At 39.1% G+C, this 19,389-nt stretch overlaps 2 protein-coding genes across 2 annotated transcripts; one reads left to right on the top strand and one right to left on the bottom strand.

Annotated features, from left to right (window-relative positions):
* The first annotated feature begins 688 nt into the window (after positions 1–688).
* ppig (peptidylprolyl isomerase G (cyclophilin G)) lies at positions 689–12,293 on the top strand. The gene is made up of 13 exons (XM_088605369.1): positions 689–824; positions 3,949–4,030; positions 4,119–4,193; positions 4,647–4,754; positions 4,842–4,886; positions 5,165–5,252; positions 5,642–5,671; positions 5,980–6,119; positions 6,523–6,727; positions 6,807–6,989; positions 7,356–7,443; positions 8,313–8,455; positions 9,483–12,293. The coding sequence occupies exons 2-13, from the start codon at positions 3,970–3,972 to the stop codon at positions 10,603–10,605; spliced, it is 2,289 nt and encodes a 762-aa protein (XP_088461495.1). The 5' UTR covers positions 689–824; positions 3,949–3,969; the 3' UTR covers positions 10,606–12,293.
* Positions 12,294–13,811: 1,518 nt separating this feature from the next.
* cfap210 (cilia and flagella associated protein 210) lies at positions 13,812–19,388 on the bottom strand. Its single transcript, XM_088605370.1, has 9 exons — positions 19,051–19,388; positions 18,581–18,792; positions 17,832–18,005; positions 17,269–17,474; positions 16,813–16,969; positions 15,954–16,093; positions 15,487–15,679; positions 14,557–14,721; positions 13,812–14,212 (listed from the first exon to the last, which is right to left on the bottom strand). The coding sequence occupies exons 1-9, from the start codon at positions 19,115–19,117 to the stop codon at positions 13,859–13,861; spliced, it is 1,668 nt and encodes a 555-aa protein (XP_088461496.1). The 5' UTR covers positions 19,118–19,388; the 3' UTR covers positions 13,812–13,858.
* Between the last annotated feature and the right edge of the window lies 1 nt (position 19,389).

Genomic DNA, 19,389 nt, shown 5'->3' with positions numbered 1-19,389 from the left:
AAGGTTAACAGAATTCGAGACGCAGAAAACATGTTATGAGGAATTGTGCAAAGCAAGCATTCCCCTTAGTCGTATTTTATTAATACTATATAAGGAAACAACAAACGTTGAACATTCTAGATGACCCCTTTTTCTTTACAGTAACCTTTCGAATATACACGCCTATAAAAGCATCCATTTAAAAAATATTGTGTCCATCAACCCAAATTATACGGTACCTATATTATATAAAAAGTTAGAAAAATGTTTTATTTAAAAGTGAATTGTTTGGCCTCGGGGATGTTTGGGTTTTAATATCACACAAATATTTGTCATTTTTATTTAAACTTAGAAGGACAACTTTCAATTTGCACTTTTAAAGAACGTTATTGTAATGTATTATAACGAAAAATGCCGGAATACAGTTTTTACAGGTGAGCAATGAAAAGGATAAGCTAGTAAACAGCTGACCTTTTGTGACAGTTTTCTAATTTTTGATTCAGACTTATTCTCTACAGTTAATTTTGCACAAGTTTTAATTCCTTATTATTCTCTATTCCTCTAAACCTGTCTTAAAAAGTGTTGTAGGGCAGGTTCTTCTGTAAAATATGCGTTTTGAACTGTAAATATCTCAAGGAAGCAGGCAGGGGGTTGGTGATGTACAAAACCGCGCATCTATGACCCCGCTCAGCCGCGCTGACTGGCGGATATTTACCCGAAATGCATTGACGTTTCTCTTAGCGCCATCTTTAGAAATTAGTGAAGGAGAAAAACTGAATAAGGCTCGTCTTCCTTCTGGGTTGGGGAGCAGCCGAAGGGTGCCGGCAGTTACAGAATTTACTGAGGTAAACGCTTATTGAACCGCGTACTACCAGGAGACAGCTTTCGTGTAAAGAGTCCGAGTATGTGCGAGCAGGGGGCAGAGGGAGAATATTTTTGTTGTTGCGGTGGTGGTTCGTCCCTGCGGTGAAGTTGAATTAACTGCTGTGTGCACCCAGGCGCAGGCCTTAATCCGGGGACTCGAGTAGTCGCGGCCGCCGCAAACGCTCAATGAGCCGTGGACGGCGGGGCTGGAGAGGTCGCGCGTCCCGTCCGCCCGGAGGGGGGCGGCAGCCCCCCGTGGAAACTGACGGAGGTTTTGCCCGGCCACAGCGCGGCTCTCCGTTTTTTTTTTCCGGGACGAGGCCTGCATCAGAGCCGGGGCGGGAGTAACGCCGGGCGCTGGTTTGTTTGAATGAGTGCGGGGCTGCCGGGCTCCATTTCTCCTGCCGCCTCGGGCAGCGAGCAATGAGCGGCTCCAACTTCTCCAGACGTAACACACACGCATCGCCGTTTGAAACTTTTTACTTTTAAAATAACACCTTGACCCTATCGCTTTACCGGTTTCTACATGAATACATTATTGTGCGGTACGTGGGTACTGTTTAATTCGGAGGGAAATGGCTAACGTGTTTATTTTGAAGTTGTCCCATATCTCATATCACGTCGTCGCCAGGTACGGAGGGTGACCCCTCTCCTTCCCGAGTTGAGGGGGTCAACATTTTCGCTCGGTAATTCATCACTTCCATTTTCTACCCTGCAGCGTGAACGTTGCAACTGAATTGCCTGCGTTCTGCATTTCTGCGCTTGCTTATTCCCAGACGTTTAATTGCCGTTTCTAATTAATTTAATTTAATTGTTAATTAGGTAGTAAAGTGTGGTACTTTGCTTTGCATCGTTTGCAAAGTTTTTTTTTCACAGATCACTTTAAAACGCAAGACACCTTGAATGATGGTCCTGCGTAAATTAAAATTGTACCCTAGATAAACCAATGTCGAGCAAGCTCTTTTCTGTCATTTTTAGATAACCCACTGCTCTTTTTGGTTAAAGGCATTTTAGAGTCGCGTTTTCAGGCTGTTATAACATTTCTTTCTTTGTAGAACTGTGTTTTTAAGCATTTGTTCTCACCCCTGTCCTGGTGTTGATTTTAGCTGAGCAAATTTAGTTGAGTCCTTTACAGGTAGCTGCAGCAGCATGCGTGGGCTGCAAAGGAACAAGTAAAAGTTTATTCCATGCTGAAATAGAAGGTAAACGCAACGTTTCGGCTGAGCACACCCGAAGAGGCTCCACAGCCGAAACGTTGTGATTCCTTTCTTCTCTTTTCAGCATGAAATAAACCTTTACTTGTTCCTAAGAAGATGCTCGATTGGCACCTTGGGAAATTAACAAGTAATAGTATAATTACTTTATTACTTTAGTAATAGGTTTATTACCAAACACAACGTTTCGGCCGTGGAGCCTTCTTCAGGTGTGAGCAGGGGGCTTCAGGTTGCTCACACCTGAAGAAGGCTCCACGGCCGAAACGTTGTTTTCTTTCTTCTCTTTTCAGCATGGAATAAACCTATTACTTGTTCCTTTGCAGCCTACGCATGCTGACTCAGCCACCCACCTGAATTACTACAACCTTTGGAAATTAAGTTTGTTTTTTGTACTCGCACATCGGTGTTTTGAAGTTACTTATGAAATGTGATCTTTGAAAGACATCCTCCAACATGTTCAGGAACTGAAAAGAAATGGATTTCAAATGAATCCTCTTGTTATTCCAATTAAGGGTTCGACCTGTAAAGGAAAGCTCAGCAGGGACAGAAACCAACTCTCTTATTGATGCCCAGTACCACATTTGGAAAGCCTTGCTGTAAGGAAAGGCAGACTTTTATCAAAATGACTGGTTGTGGTTGTGGAAGAGCATTTCAGATATACCTGCATCTTATTTCTTGCCATTTTGATTTCCTAAAAACAAATTTTGCTAAAAATCTCAAAACAGTAGTGGCTTACATGTTTAAAATAATTCCCGTGTTTTGCTTTGTTTCCATTCCACATTGTTCTTTACTGTTCCTGCTCAGTTTCTTCTGCAATACTAACTTGATCTGGCAGCATACATAGCTTTTTAAAATGTGTGATAATGGCTACTGAATGGAACATATGAAATCTTCACATTCAGCTTTATAAACTTTTTCCAGAGGGTATTTTTGGAGAAATGGTTCAACATGAATGGTAAGTGCAGTATCGTGAAGAATATTTATTTGCATATGTGCTGTGCGTTCATGGGGAAACAAGACTTGCGCTTGCCAGTGAAAATTGGAGATTATTACGGTTCTTGCAGTAGGTAGTGAATGAAGAATGGTTCCGCTTCTCAGTCGCCCCTCTTGTTTTGTTTTGTACCGCCGATGGAGATTTGTGTTAATAGGAGTAACGTGGGCAGTGCATTTACCCATTGTGTGTTAAACAGGATGTGCAAAGCTTGCGCACAACTGCAAATGGACCGTCCTGGTTTTATTTTAATGAAATTGAGAGAGACTGTATAGATAGATACTTTATTGATCCCGTGAGGGAAATTGCACTGCAACGGCAGCTTAACACAGACAACACAGCCACAGTGTAACAAATGATACAATAATAATACAATACAATCAGTACAGTGAGAAGTGCACTAAGAAGAGTTACTCGCAGTCCAGAACACACAGAACAAACCAGAACAGAACAGTACACCAAAAAGTCGTATTGCACAATATAAATATAAATGTATTGCACAGGTTCCTGCCATATATTGCACAAAAACGGTTGTAAATGGGAAAAGGAAAAGAACAGATGTATCAGTTTACTGTTCAGTCCAGAAACAGGTCACTGTCAATGTTGCCTCTGCCCAGACGCAAGGTGGATGCGTTGTACAGTCTTATGGCAGAAGGCAAGAATGACCTCCTGTAGTGCTCCCTGTCGCACCGTGGATGGATCAGCCTGTCGCTGAACGTGCCCTTCATTTCTACAAGCATGTCACAGAGGGGATGGGAGACGTTGTCCATGATGGCCTCTAGTTTGGACACCATTCTCCTCTCAGCGACTTCCTCCAGGGGGTCCAGGCCAGATCCAATGACAGAGCTTGCTCTCCTGATGAGCTTGTATAAGTGGTCTTTCAAACATCTGTTGTTTCAGGGTGAGATTCGGCGAGCGACCATGGGTGTGAAGGTACAGCGCCCACGCTGCTTCTTTGATATAGCCATCAGCAACGTGCCTGGTAAGGGAGTACAAGACTCCACAGTTTTCTTGTGTGTCAAAATTACACTGTACACGTGCTCACTTTTGTATTGATTTTATTCCTGCAGTGGGAAGAGTTGTGTTTGAATTGTTTTCTGATGTGTGTCCTAAAACATGTGAAAACTTCCGCTGCCTTTGCACAGGTGCGTATGCCAATATTTCTGTACATTTCTAAAGATAATCGTGTAATAATTCTGCTTTTAGTTGGGGGAAAAAAATCGTCATTGCCTCTTTTTCGGTCCGGCTATGCACTAGGTACTGGTGTGCAATATTTTAATTTACCGTCTTACGAGGGCTTGTGATGTTGATTTTGTTGTCATTTGCTTCACGTCTTGCACTAAAGGTAAAAAAGCGATTTGAATGTACAGTGCAGAATTACTTCTTCTTTTGAATAAAAAGAATCATTGCAGGTGTATTACTCCTGTTGATATAAAATGATGGGAAACTGTTGTATTAGACTTAAGTTTATCATGTAAACATTACTGATAATTCTTTATATTTGAAATCTGAAGAGTTGCATGTATAAATTAACCCTTGTTTTTCACACGTCTGCTTTTCTAGCGAATTGCTGTAACTCTTGGTTATTCTTTGTTCAGGGGAAAAGGGCATTGGAAAGGGTACGCAGAAACCATTGCATTACAAAGGATGTTTGTTTCACAGAATTGTAAAGGATTTTATGATTCAAGGAGGAGACTTCAGTGAAGGTAACTTCTAACCCCTGTATATTTTTTTTTCTATTGGCAGTATCTTATTTGCATGCTTTATTTATGTATTTGTTTATTGCTCTGTAGGAAATGGCAGAGGCGGTGAATCTGTTTATGGAGGATTTTTTGAAGGTAGGTTTCTTTAATCTTGATGTAAAGTAGAATTATTTCTTAATATTTAACACGTATACACAAATGTCATAATTTTTCAGATGTCATTTTCCATTCTTTGTATTGGTAGAATAATAAGATCATCTTTATGTATTTTTCGATTCTATACATTAACAAGCTTTACATCCTGTAGTGAGAGTTTAACTGTTCTTCTGTAACATCTGTTGAAATCTAAGAGAATCAAAACACATTTTAAAGTGCTTTTTGTACTTGCATTAATATTGATTGTTTCTCCCTAGATGAAAGTTTCTCTGTCAAACACAACAAAGAGTACCTGTTATCAATGGCTAACAGAGGCAAAGATACAAATGGCTCACAGTTCTTCATGTAAGTATGCCAGAGAGCTTGTTATTTCTTCTAACTCTGTGCATTTCAGAATGTATTGATATTTTGATTTGTTCATGCATTTGAATTTAGAAGTTAGAATTCAGTTTGATATTCTGCTGAAACCACAATGTTGAATCATTTGATATTTCAAAATTGAGTGTTTAAGAGTTTGGCATAATTATTAAGTGTTCAAATCTAAATGGAGCTTTCTGTGCATTTCAAGTTGAACATTTAACGTTACATGCTAATAGAAACAAGATTTACTGATTTCATGAGCGGTGTCAATATAAATCTTTAATAACTGTTTTCTCTTTTAGACCCTCTAACTGTGTTTTTCTCTAATTCCATGTTTCAACTTCCTACTGTTATATTATGTTAAAAATAAAAAGAACAACAAAGCCTACACCTCATTTAGATGGGTAAGTTCCTAATCTCTATACATATATTTGAAACATTAGCCGCAGATCATGGAATTATTTACATATATTGAGCCAAAACATGTATGATATTGGTCCTGCGAACCATGGGTTCCTGAATTCTGCAGGCATTAGAAAGGCAATGGTAAAAATGTGAAAAATAACTATAACTTTTTCTTTATATTAAGTGTTTTGTAATTCATTTGCTGTTCTGTAATTCAGGTTGCTTACAGTATATATATCTTTTGTATTGTACAATATAACGTGATCGGAAAAGTATTTAATTTGTATATTATTGCTTTTTCTCTTAGCGTTCATGTAGTTTTTGGCCAAGTGATCTCTGGCCAGGAGGTGATAAAGACTATTGAGAATGAGAAGACAGATGCTAGCAGCAGACCGTATGCTGAAGTAAAAGTTATCAGCTGTGGGGAGCTCATTCCAAAATCTAAAGGTAATTTTGCTCCATTATCAATGATTTCTGCATCAACGGATTTTATGTAAAAGCCTTGTATGAATTTCATAAAAGCAGTTGTGTACAAGTTAATATTGTTTCTACACATTTCAAAACTATGAAGCGGTAGCAGTTTATATAAAACTTTTCTAAAACTTTGAGAGCTAGTTGCTTTTCTGTATGTTTGATGTCATGTTGATGTGGTGGACATCCAGTAACATGAACCAATGTAGTGACCAGGAGAAGAGTATTTTAGGAGGGTAGTTTTTTTTTTTTTTTTAAACGACTTCAGAATTCCCAGCTGCCCAACGGGCTAGGGTCTGCCCTGGTGCCCTATCTTAGCTGTTGCTTGTGTGCGTTTGGAATGGAAAATCCGTTACTTATTGAGGGTTCTGCTTCACAGCCAAAAAGGAAGAACGGAAAAGGCGCAAATCGCCCTCTTCTTCAAGCGACAGCAGCAGCTCCAGTGAGTCCGACTCGTCCTCGGAGTCCTCCTCGGAGTCCCAGGGCGAGTCCGAAAAGGAATCCAAGAAGCAAAAGAAGAAGCACAAGAAGGAGTCCAAAAAACGCAAAAAGGAAAAGAAAGTCAAGAAGAAAGAGAAGAAAAGGTTTGTGCAGTTTTTGCTATGGCAGCGTACAGCTCGGCGTGCTGCTTGCCTCGGCGTGACGTGTGCCATGTTTCGGCAGCTCCGAGGAGGGCAGCGTGGAAGAACCAAACGAGGCCCAGCCCGTCTCCACGGTGCGCCCCGAGGAAATTCCTCCCATTCCCGAAAACAGATTTCTGATGAGGAGGAGCCCTCAGCAGCAGCAGCAGCAGAAGGAGGAGAAAGGAAAAGAGAAGGAGAAGAAAAAGGATAAAGAGAGGGAGAAGTGAGTGTTTAGACGCCACGTGCTGTGGGGTGAAATCCTGTCAGAAATTCATGGCAATGAAATGTACTTAAATTTAATGTTTAGGGAGATATGTGTCGTTTATATAAACTTTTTTCTCCTTTTAACTTAGTAATTTTTAACACAACAATAATATGAGAAGCTGTGTATCTTGTTTCTGTATTGACCTTTGAAATGAACAGTTTTTCTTAATGTCAAGTGGAAGAAATGTAATTATTCTATCAGGTATGACAGTGAAACGAGTAAATTTGCACTTGATTTTCAGATTGAGTTGACAGGGTGTTGTACCTTATCTGCTTTAGTGTGTTGGATTTGTTAAAAGCGTGGAAATACTTCTTTGTTTTTCAGCATTGCTTTGAACTCCCAGCCATCACCGTATCACAGGAGACTTCTGGTGACAAGATCTGGCAGGAAGATTAAAGGACGAGGACCAAGAGTAAGTTAGATTGGAAGAAAATTTGTTCTCCCAACTTTCACTGTACATCATTGAAAGATATAGAGTGGCCATAAGGCTCCAATAAAACCATACACCTGCAAACAGCAAAATTAGAAATTTGACTGAAAGCTGCTACACTTGTGTTGAATTGATTAATTAGCTCTACACATTCTGACAAAATAGTCAGTAAAATTAAATAAGTGAATGTAATTGACATCACTGTCATTACACGTTTGTTTCTTGTTGTTTAATGTCATTTTCTGTTCATGGTTCCTGCCACTGATTTGAAACCAGTGTCCATCCAGTATTTGAATCAGAGGGCCAGTGCAGATTAGGGCTATAGATTACTATTCAAAATATTGTAATCACAGCAGTTGAAAGTAAATGTGTAGTTTCTGACTTTTGTAAAACTAAGATCATAATTACATACCGTCAATAATGCACATTCTTCAAAAATCCAGCACTGTGCTTTTTCTCAAACCAACTCTAATTCTGTTCTGGTTTGAGGGGTCCAATGGTCCTGATAGAGCTTGATGGATACCCTAGAAGAGTGGGAGCTGTGATTGATACGGAAGACATTTTAGATAGTGTTCTGACGTAACCATAGCTGAACCAGCTTGCCATGAGCGACCTGTTTATAGTCATAAAGGAACTTTTTTGTTCCCTTTTGTATATTGTGCTTTGATAACATTTATGATCAATACAGAAAGAGGGCGGTGGACAATCGTAGTACAAAGATCAGTGAAAAGCTTGACTAGTTGCCCTTGCAGATATGTAGCGTACAGAAACCCCAATAAAAAAAAAAGTGGTTTTGTCGGAACTGTTGGGGCCGCGAATCTGACGTTTCTGTGGGCGGCTCTTTATCTTAGCGCTACCGAACTCCATCGAGATCCAGGTCGAGGTCGCGGGACCGGTTCCGGCGCAGCGAGACGCCGCCCCACTGGAGGCAGGAAATGCAGCGAGCTCAGAGGATGAGAGCTCCCAGCGGAGAGCGCTGGATCAAGGGAGACAAGTACGAGGGCCCGAGGCACCGAGCTGTGCCCACACACGCCGTAGCAGTCTGCATCTTCATGCCCAAAAACCTTCTGGTCAAAATCATTTTCAATATTGGGTCTTTTCATATCATTTTCTAATGATAAGGAAATTTTTCCTTTGTGTTTATTTTTTAATAGTGTTCAAACATTGGTTTAAGAGGACACATTCTTAGTATTGAGCACCACTGTATGCTGTCATTTAGGCTGAAAGAACATGAAAAGAGAGCCAACCACACAAAAGTGCTGTTTTTCAAACACAAGCACAGCAATGTTAAAACTCGGTTAAAACCATCTAAACAAAATTCTTAACCAAAAGCCTTTAAAAAGGTTATAGAACCAGAGTGTCTGGCTTGTTTATGTTCATTCACTTTTCCGTATTATCTATCACACATCTAGAAAAGTTAGAAATATGAGTCAGACAGATCTGTGGATCTCATCCAGCCATTTCTTGAAAGATGGGCATCTGCTCCAAAAACTTTGCTAGTTAGCTTGTTCCTAACCCCCTCCCATTTTCACAATTATTTGCACTTTCCAGTGCTTTGCCTACTAGTAAGTGTTTCACTGTTATCTGGAGGCCGTGGAATAAGCATACTTGAATCAGGTTCCCTCATAGTCATCATTTTACTTTTTTAAATCCCTGAATTCCACTTCTGTCATTGCAGAGCCAGCTGGGATTAAGTAAGCAAAAGATTCACCCTGTAGTGAATGCAATATGTCTTCCACACTGTATAGTGCACATCAACAGCCTTCTACCTGATAGCTTTTTGCATTTCAGAAACCTTAAGCACCTTCATTAAATACTCAATATTTTTTAATATAGAATTAGGGATCTCAGTCAGGTGGGGTGATCAGCTTTCTGGTTTAGTACAATTTCTGATCAATAACCCAGCTGTTTATTTTCCAATTAAGCTTGCAGTCAGCAAGAACTGTACCTGTTTGTAGTTGTTAAAGATACACTGTCCGAAACAGCTATAGGTTAACTTTTCTTTTTTTTTTCTATCATAGGAGTGATTTATTGGAGAGTAAGGATGAGACGCCCAAACCTCCAACAAGAGGAAGGGAGCGAAAGTCCTCCGAGAACAAACAGGAGACTCCAGACAGTCCCAGTAAAAGCAGGGAGAAAGAGAAAAGAGGCAGGTCACGCAGGTCCAAGAGCAAGGAAAAGGAATCCAAGAAGGATGCAGACCGAGAGGACAAGCACGACAAACACAAGTCCAAGAAAAAGGCAAAATCTAAGAGTCGCAGCAAGAGCAGAGATAAGACGGCCAAGTCTAGGAGCAGAGAGAGGGAACAAAAGCGCAGTAAAGGTGATGAGAGGAGAGGCAGGTCAAGGAGCAAAGACAAAAATCACACTAAAGCGAAAGAAAAGGTATCTGATCTGGGAACAAAAGACCGAGAGAAGAGTAAAAGCAAAGAGAGGACCAAGAGCACAAGGTCTGAAAGTAAGGAAAAGGCCGAGAGTAAAAGCAAGGATCGAGAGAAGCGGGTAAAATCGAGGAGCAAAGAGAGGGACTCCAACAAGGACAGGCACAGGAGGTCGAGCAGCAGGAGCAGGGACCGAGGAAGGCGAGCTCAGTCGCGCAGCAAAGACAGGGAACGGAGCAGGAGCAGGGAGCGCCAGCGCGACCGGGACCGGGACAGGGACAGGGATGGGAAGAGACGCGGGAGATCCAGGAGCAGGGAAAGGAAGAGGAGTCCAGACAAGAACAAAAGTAGAGACTCTCGGAGAAGCAGGAGATCCAAGAGTGCGGATCGGGAGCGGGATAGGAGCAGAAGTGAAGATAAAGACAGGAGTCAAAATAAGGAGACTTCGCACCATAAAAGGAGTCGAGGCAGTGAAGAGATTCGGCGAAAGAAGAGATCTCAAAGCAAGGAGAGCCACAGCAGTTCTGAAAGTGGAAGCGAAAGAAAAGCCAGGGATAAAGAACACAGGAGCAGGAGTCCCAGCTCGAAGAAAAAGGAGGAAAGCAGTAAAGAGAGCGAGCTGTCACACCGGAGCAAGGAGAAAGAGAAAAAACGATCCTCCAGTGAAGAAAGAAATCAAAAGTCTAAGAGTCAAGAAAAGGATAAAAACCATAGCAAGGAAAAAAAATACGGCTCAAGTCCAAGTTCAGATGAGAGTGATTAAGTAAACGTACTGTACCTTTGGGACCTTTATTCTGATGTTAAATATCTTCAATTTGGCTGAAAACACACTGGGGACATATCTTTTTAAATTTGACTTCAGTTGGCTCTTCAGACAATCTGCAGTCTGGAATATTTCTACTACTGAAGTTTTAGTAAAGTTTTAAAGTGACATGGAACCTGGTTTTGTTCTGGTGTGACTGTAGGTGGGAGTTATTTTTGTATGGCTTTCCCTGGCTACATTTTCCATATCTTTTGAAACAAGGAGGCGTCATCTTTAAACATTCAGTAATAAATTGTTACTGGAAAATAAGGAACTCCTTATTTGACCTTGCAAGAAACACGTGGTATCTACATGTAGATGCTTCTGTAAAAAAAGGCAGAGTTTAAAATGTGAGCTTCAAGCATCTTTACAGGTGTTTATCCAAAAACCAGTAAGCTCAGAATTCTGCACTGTCGGTCTCTTCACTTTCTGGGGGGACATTATTTTTTGTTTTAGAGGGACTCTGCAAGAAAGAAAAGAATGAACTTAGCGTATTCAACTGAAGTGCGTAACAGGTTAAAATATTTGGAAAATGTATTATGTTAGTTGCTTTTTTTGTGTAAAGTTTAATTAAAATAGATTGAACCCCTTGAAATACCAAAATTGGAATGAGTGATTTGTATCGCAGAGGTTTTGAGAAGAGAATTATCCATTGTAAAATGTGGTCATTTTTGGCAAAAATGTAATGTTTTGTAGATACTAACGATCGCTCTGAAACGTCTGTGTGACGTTGCATAGAGCACAGTGAGTTATAAAATGTGTATTTCTGTCCTTCTGTACCCCAGATGTTATGAAGGCAAATGCAATGTTTTAAAACTGGCAAATCATTTTCTTGATCATCATGGATTGAAAGGGCTTGCTACTATTGTATTTTTAATATGAGCTCTTTGAAAAACATTACATTTATAAGCAATGAAATTTGTATATAATTCATATATGTGAAATGATCAGAATTTGTTGAGCTTCTTTCATTTTTATTTTTGTTGGTGTTTACTTTAAAGATTCATAATTTGACAGAAGGGTATAAAAAATGCATGAATTGTCTCCGGTATTGTCCTATACTGAGCTTCTCTTCGTTCCTCATCCTTTCTGTGTATGGGATTGAAGGGTGAGCTCCGTTCTGGGTGAACACTGTACTGGCTGTGCAGTCAATATTCTAAATTACATGTACGGTTTAAATTGAATCCATAATTTTATATTCTTGTTTTATACATTTTTTAATTACCAACATTATGCAGCTATCTGTGAATTAAACTGATTTTTGTGATCTTCTGCCATTCATTAGAAAATAGTTCTGTTTTTTTTCTTCCATATGAAAATGGTCCTCTGAATAAAGACTGTTGCCCCAAACGAAGATAAACGTATGTTTTACATTTTGAATTTTAAAGTTCAGGTACTTTTACTGTTCGGGAAATAGCCTGAATTAATTTTTACTTAGCATCCGTAAAACCTGTAAAGCACCATGTGTACTGTTGTAAATGAGAATTTGTTCTCAATTGATTTACCGGGTTCAATAAAGGATTTAAAAAAAAAGTTGGAAACAAGCATATTAGGATTTACCTTGGGTTTTTGACAGGATTTGCACTCTATGTGAGAGTTGGTGAATTATTTGGATTTTAGAAAAAGTTAATAAATCATGAATGCAATAATTGTTTTATTTCATATTTAACTTGAGAAATCTGCTTAAAAGGAATTTTGCCTGTAAAATCAGAAATACTGGACTTTCACAGCAATAATAGGGAAATGTGCAAATAAAACAAGGTAAAAATTCATACAACAAGTTAGTTTAAAACTCGGGAATGCTAATAATGCTTTACAGTGTCTTTTGTATGCTTTAGCGAGTTGTATACAGTATATTTACAAGATTAAAATTTTGAATTTTAAAGTTCAGGTACTTTTACTGTTCGGGAAATAGCCTGAATTAATTTTTACTTAGCATCCGTAAAACCTGTAAAGCACCATGTGTACTGTTGTAAATGAGAATTTGGATTCTGTGTATTTATGATAGACACAGGAACAATTTTCATTGTATTGATTGCAGTAAGTCAAAAGATCTAGAAAGCATATACTTTAGTGTGTGTATATATCTCTTAAAATAGTGTTTTAGGGCTGAAAAATGTCATTTGAGATTTAACTGACATTCAGCAATAACAGACACCCATTGCCTTTATTGGGCTGTTGTACATTAAAATAATGTGCTCTTAGCGTTTTCACCAGAAAAGCTGTTTAAAAACCATTAAATATCCTATAATATGTAACTGATTACTTTGTAGTGGGTAGAATATTTAAGATGGGCCTTAATTTTTATGTAATAAAGTTCATAAGTAATTTATTTTACCAGCTCTTAAAAGGATCACTCCAAACTACATTTAATTTGGTGCGTCTACTGTATGCAACATGCAGCGTCTATTTTGTTTAATATTCAGTTCTATTCAGATGTCTGTTTTGTTCCGTTTTGCATTTTTAGTGAGTGAAAGCTGGAATTTAAGCTCATAGTACTGAACAAAGCATTACATGACTATGATTTATCTTGCCAATGGCTTTCGCACAGAAAATAATTTCACATATTTGAATCTTGTTAAGTTTAATTATAAGTCAGTGTTAATATTTAATTTCTTCACACAAAAGTCTCTAGTTCAGAGAACATAATGTTCTCTTTATTAGACTGCAGATTCATTTCAGTAAGGAAAGCAAACTAAACCATACCATAGTTCAGGTGGGTACTGCGTCAGCATGCATAGGTCTCAAAAGAACAAGTAATAGGTTTTTTCCCATACTGAAAAGAAGAAAACGCAACGTTTCGGCCGTGGAGCCATAAGATGTTTCTTATACAGAGATTATTTGATCAAATATCCATTATAATGTCATTAATGCTTGAGATGTGGTGTAAACATAAAACTATTTCTGGTAGGTTTCAATCATACCATTGAACCTAATTTCCTGAAGCTGGTAAAGTATTTCTGATCTCTGACACTTAAGGTACATCTTAATTGTACATTATCAGACTAGGTCAAAACTTGTTACATCAAACAGGAAAAACAAGAAAAGATATGCATACATATTTTTAAAGGAAATGTAGAAATACAAATTAGATTAAAACTGGTACAAGTACCCTTAGCCAGTTGTGCTCATTTGTAATCTTTTGTCAGCTTTGGAAGATTAGGGACTTTGTTTTTTTTTTAATGACAACAAACGTGCATTTTTCCTCAGAATTTTACCATGTAAAGCCTAGTCTTTTCTTTGCTAGCTGAATGTCACCTGCATCATAAATTTCCTTGATTTCTTGAGCGGTTCTGCGATTATAATTGGGCAGCTGGACTCCAGTTTCATCCTGAACTAAATAACTGGGTCTTACACCTCCAAAAACAGGACCAAGCCCACCACCAAGGCCTGCTGTGGCTGCTTTCTGGAGTGGGTTAGTATTTCTTCCAGCTTTTGCTGCTGCATCAGTTACTTCTTTTGCATATTCTTGGAACTGCTGCTCCTCTACAGCAGTGAGAGCTGCAGTTTGTTTTTCATATTCCAGTTGTGCTTTCTGGGCAAGCTGTGCCTTTTCCCGTTTTTCAGCCTAAATAGAACAGAAAGCAGATCAGCATCCTCATCCTTTACTACGTCCGTACCGAAATGACCTGGTTGTGGTGCTATAGCTGAAGGACTTGCTGAAGCTTAAACTGCTAGATTTTTATGTTGGAGTATACATAGCTGTTTTCTACTGCACAACCTGGATTCTGTACACTGACTTGCAAAAGCTTATAAGATAAAGTACTGTAGCAAAACTGTTCAGTGTTACATTCAGACACCTTTATTTACATCTAATTTGGAAGCTAAGACCATGAGACTTGTTTTAGAAAACTAATACTAAAAGCCTTAATTAAACACCCTGGACTAAGCTTGAGTAGATAAATATCTTACCATTTGTTGAATGTAGAGGCTTTGTAGCTTTTTATTTTCGTCTTTAATCTTCTGTGTTTTTCCCCATTGCTTTTCCAAAAATATCTTATCGGCTTCTTTTTTGGCATAAAGCATCTCTAGAGCTTTCAATTTCTCTTCTTTTTTCTGGTCTTCCTTTTGTTGTCTCTGAAGGATGTGATAGTTTGCTTATTATTTTTAGGCGTACATACTCAATTTGAAGAGATGTACTGTATTAAGCTGCAATGATGCCAAACAGGCTCAAATTTCTTTGCCAGATTAAAACAGCAACTTATACACCTTGAAAAGAATCAGGTAGGCAGAAGTGGATCATAACTATTTATAAAAAATGATTATCCTTGGGTGGTTCTTTCGAAGTGGATTTATATTATGTTTTAATTATATCCCCGATTGTATGGTCTTTGTTCATAATTCACACCAGACGTAGATGGAATAGCAAAACAAAACTAGACAACCAGTTCAAGTATTGGGTTTTATACTGAAATAACTCAAGACCTGGTTGAATTAACTCCTGTTCCTTGTAGAATAGATCAATTACAGTATCCAATCAACCAGGAAGCATGTTTTGAGAAGTGGGAGGAAACCCACATGGAATGGCGAATCTAGAATCGAACCCAGAAACGTATTTTTTAGTGCGCCACTTCTTCTGACGAAACAGAAAGTAACTCAATTATACAGGAAAGCGCTAAATTACCACTTTCACCACTTTTGCTTCTCTGTAAGCACTAAGCAGATGTACATATACAAAGGTGTATAATGTGTATAAAGGGCTCTTTTGGGGATTCACATATGTTTTTGATACAATTATTCAAATTACAAGAATCCTAGTAGTATTCAAATTAATGTTTCCTGCTATAGTTCAGTTTCAACTTTTGTGATCTGTGACAAGTGCTTTCCAAATGCCATTTTTACCATTGCTTGTCTGTGAGCAGCAATGGATCCCAGTTCAGCCTTCTTTTTCTCTTCCTTTTCCTTCAACTCTTTCTCCAGCTTCGCCTCCCGCTCAGCCACAGCCCTGGCAATGACCTCATCCTCACTGCTCTCCTTCTGCTGGAGCTGAGCAGCCAGGAGCTCAACCATTCGTTCCTTCTGCTGTTGGGTGTCCCTGCCGTAGTGTTAAAGAACAGAATGGATCTCTGAAATGTGATCCCTGTAGGCACATCGTCGAAGAACATACTGGATAAAGATAAAGCTCGTCTTGGTGTGTCAATTCAACTTGCAAAACAGCTCACAGTCAAACACACATTTAAAAATGTAAAAACTGCAAACCCAAAAATGCAATTGGCGGTGCAATAATAACATTGCTTTCAAATACCTCCACATGAGAAAAAGTGGCTTTCATCAGCAGGACAAAAAAATATTTTTTTATGAATGCTTACCTAAACAGTTCTGCCTCCTTCTCTTTCCTCATTTTTTGCATTTTTTGCTTTGCTGAGGAAAATAGTTTGATTCTCTCTTCCTCCTCTTCTTCTTTCTGCTTTTCAATTGCTCTTAGGATGTCTCTGTCGGATAAGTGATCCTAAAATAATAAATTGTTACACTCATTAGATCTGAATTTTTGGGAAACTAACTCTTGGAAATCACTGCATCAACAGGGTGTTCTTTCATTTACATATGCATTTACAAAATGTTTGCATTAGCTGGAAATGGGAGTAAATGAATGAGTACACAAGCAACGACTTTAGTAACAAGTGTCATTTCTTTATATTGATTCAGTGTCAGAAGGTTATCCAAATGGTTAAATCCTCAAGATTCAGAACTTTAAAACTTTGGGAGATACCCAAACAAATTATGATCTAAATCACACTTCAGAGGTTTGTAATAGAGTGTACAAAACTAAAACAAAAACACCATCTCAACTTAATACATTTAATTTCTAAATTAAAACACTTGATTAAAAAGTCTGCTTTTATCCTAATGTAAGACAGAAACGAACCCCTGAACTAGAAAGAATCTTGCAGTCACAATTACTGTATTTACTTTGTCTTGAGGGAAACAAGGATTGTGGGAGCATGAATCAGCACCCAGCCATGTTGTTGAAACTCTGGCTTCTTTCAAGAAAATGCTGGATGAGATCGATGAATCAATTGCTATAGTACTATATATTAACTTCTAAATGGGCTACCTATTGTTTGTACCTTTTCTTATGTGCTTATGAAAGGATTTATAGCTGTAGGTCTCCTTTTCATTTCTTCTGAAAAATATCTCACTTTTAACAACACTTTGCCAAACACTCACCATATGAGCTTTCATTATTTGTCTCTTTTCTTCTTTCTTCTGTTGTTCCAGTATGCTTTTCTCCCACTCATATAGTCGCGTCATCTTTTGAATTTCTTCTCCCTCTTTTCTGTCCGTCAGCCTCTCAAGCTCTTTAGCACGTTCGTGCTCTTTTATCCTACAAGCACCAGTGACAATGTCATGAACTTATATCTTTCATCCTTTAACATCCTGCAATGCGGCTTCTTCATGACTAATAACACATAAGCTCATCGCAGCATGCTTTTAGGAAAATAAAGTGCTTTTTCAGCTTTTTCCTTGCAAAGCTTGTGACTATAAGAGATGCAGTTATTCTAAAGTCCCTATTATACCATCTTCTGCACAGCATTAGGGATGTACTGTATGTCATTCTGTGATACAATTTATGCAGATAACTACAATGCCACTGACTTTATTAAGAATACTATTCATACTAACTGCTCCATCAGCTTGTCTGTAGTTGCTTTTCTATCATGAAATCTTTGAAGTGCCTTTTGCTGATCCTGGTGAATAGCTTCTTCCTCCTGGTGCAGAATCTGAGCCATTATGTCTTTGTCCATGTCTTTAGTTGCATTCATCTTCTTCTGCTTCAGCTCAATCTGGGCTTCCCTCTCCTTCAGAATCTCAGTCAGCAAGAGAGCACTCTGAAAACAAAAATTAAAGGAAATACTTTGATATGGAAATTGAACTGTACTTTCTACTTTCCTGAAAATAGCACAGACGTGGGACACAGATTTTAAACGGTTCTTTACAGTGACCCTTACAGTGTTCTGTGAATTGAGACAGAATCACATTGCATCACAACGTTCCTCTTTAAAAGCGAAATAATTCCCATTTTATCATATTTCCAACCCACCAAAGATAACCATATCCAGTCTCCACAGATGAGAAATACGTCATGGGGATAATTAATATACTGTAATATAAGCAGCAGAAGCAATGCAATTTTATACGGTTGTGCACCTCGCACGGCTAAATGAATGGCAAAAGAGAAAACACACATGAAATCTTTTCACTCGGTCCGTCTGGTAATACTGTTGGGACTTTGCTTTTTCAATGGCTTCCTTTCTCCTCTCAGCTTGGTACTGAGCCTCTTCCAAATCAATCTGCCTCTTCTCCTCTTCTTCAATTTCTTCTCGCAGTTTCTTGGCTTCAATCTTCTTTTGCCTTTGACCCTGCAAATCCGACCAATAAGCATAGGTGTTACGATAAAGCCTTCTTAAGAGCAAACTTTAAACTTCATATATTCCAGCAGATTTGAGGATACATCCAATGATACTGCACATCATTTCCAATTCTATAAATATGAGGCTGATATTCCTACTCCAGCAGTTTGGGGAACATGAGGATACACATAAGAAGAGGCACATTTAGCCCTCTTGATTGTTTTGTGCTGTAATTCCTCTCACATCCATCCAATACAGGGCTCGTGGGGCAGCTGAAGCCTAACCTGGCAAGCAACAGGCACAAGACAGGACACACCCTGGATGTGCTGCCAGTCCATTGCAGGGCAATCACACACAGACAATTTTTTTCCAGGCCAATTTGTCCCAGAAGCCAATTAACTTAGCAGTATGGTATGTATTTGGACTGTGGGAGGAAACCCAAGTGAATACAAACTCCACAAAGACAGCAGCCCAGCAGGAACTGAACCCAGGGTCTCAGCACTGTAGGGCCACAATGCTAAATCACTGAGGGGTGTCACTTCTTGTAAGCAGATCACAATAAAGACACACGTCAGGTGACTCACAGCAATGGTATTAGACCAGTTTTTCACCACTTCTTTGGAGCGCTGGTGCAGAGCCTCTCGCTCCTTCTTCCTCTCCTGGATCAGTTCCAGCTCCCTGTTCACGCTGTGGAGGCTGTCTTGAATCCTGAGCCACTCCGCTTTGGGCAAAACCTTGACTTGGCGGAGATCCGGGAGACGCACAGGCAGATCTGCCCCATCTCTCGTACCCAGTGCTAGAGTCAAATGATAGGAAGGCTGTCAGATGCCAAGATTTTACTTACCTTCCTGTACAACGTTTACATGTTCACAACATGAATAGGAAATTGTATGAACTGATATTCATGCTTCTCAAGAGTCAGGAAACTTTTTTTTTTAATTCGTGTGAAAAAAATATAAGACAGACAGGCATGTTAACCTTTTCAGAAGTAGAAATACTGATCTGCAGTAGAAGCAGACTGAATTGGTTAGCTGAAAATAATCTTTTAACTCACATGTGACATTTTTGTCACTCCCTTTTCGCCTGCCGTACTGCACAACAGACGCGGAAACTGTCGCCATTCTACAACAGGTTTTGTCTCAGTTTTTTGACAACTTTAACCATTTCCCGAGAATACACCTGCATTAAAAACAAAAAACACAGACGAAAGCCAACTACTAACACCTTACACGGCGACCTAGCAACTGAAGACCTAATGCATTGATGACAATGTGTCGCTAGGCAACGAAGTCATAACCCAATCAGGATAAAGTCGCAGGAACAAAGGTGGAGCTATAAGACCTGGCTATAGTCACGTGAATTACTTCACCGGAAGTTTTCTGCATCCGGGTTT

Source organism: Lepisosteus platostomus, chromosome 14 (genome assembly GCF_059453375.1).
Source record: "Lepisosteus platostomus isolate fLepPlt1 chromosome 14, fLepPlt1.hap1, whole genome shotgun sequence".
Classification (NCBI taxonomy): Eukaryota; Metazoa; Chordata; class Actinopteri; order Semionotiformes; family Lepisosteidae; genus Lepisosteus; species Lepisosteus platostomus.
This window is presented reverse-complemented; position numbering and strand designations above follow the sequence as displayed.

What these genes read in the sequence shown, in the direction of transcription:
- cfap210 (XM_088605370.1), bottom strand. Translation starts at nt 19,117, where the DNA reads ATGGCGACAGTTTCCGCGTCTGTTGTGCAGTACGGCAGGCGAAAAGGG. An exon ending in AAGGAGGCAGAACTGTTTAG is followed by an intron (nt 15,680 to 15,953) that starts GTAAGCATTCAT and finishes ACACTACGGCAG; the next exon opens with GGACACCCAACAGCAGAAGG. An exon ending in CTGCTCACAGACAAGCAATG is followed by an intron (nt 14,722 to 15,486) that starts GTAAAAATGGCA and finishes CACATCCTTCAG; the next exon opens with AGACAACAAAAGGAAGACCA.
- ppig (XM_088605369.1), top strand. Translation starts at nt 3,970, where the DNA reads ATGGGTGTGAAGGTACAGCGCCCACGCTGCTTCTTTGATATAGCCATC. An exon ending in TTAAAGGACGAGGACCAAGA is followed by an intron (nt 7,444 to 8,312) that starts GTAAGTTAGATT and finishes TCTTTATCTTAG; the next exon opens with CGCTACCGAACTCCATCGAG. An exon ending in CGCTGGATCAAGGGAGACAA is followed by an intron (nt 8,456 to 9,482) that starts GTACGAGGGCCC and finishes TTTCTATCATAG; the next exon opens with GAGTGATTTATTGGAGAGTA.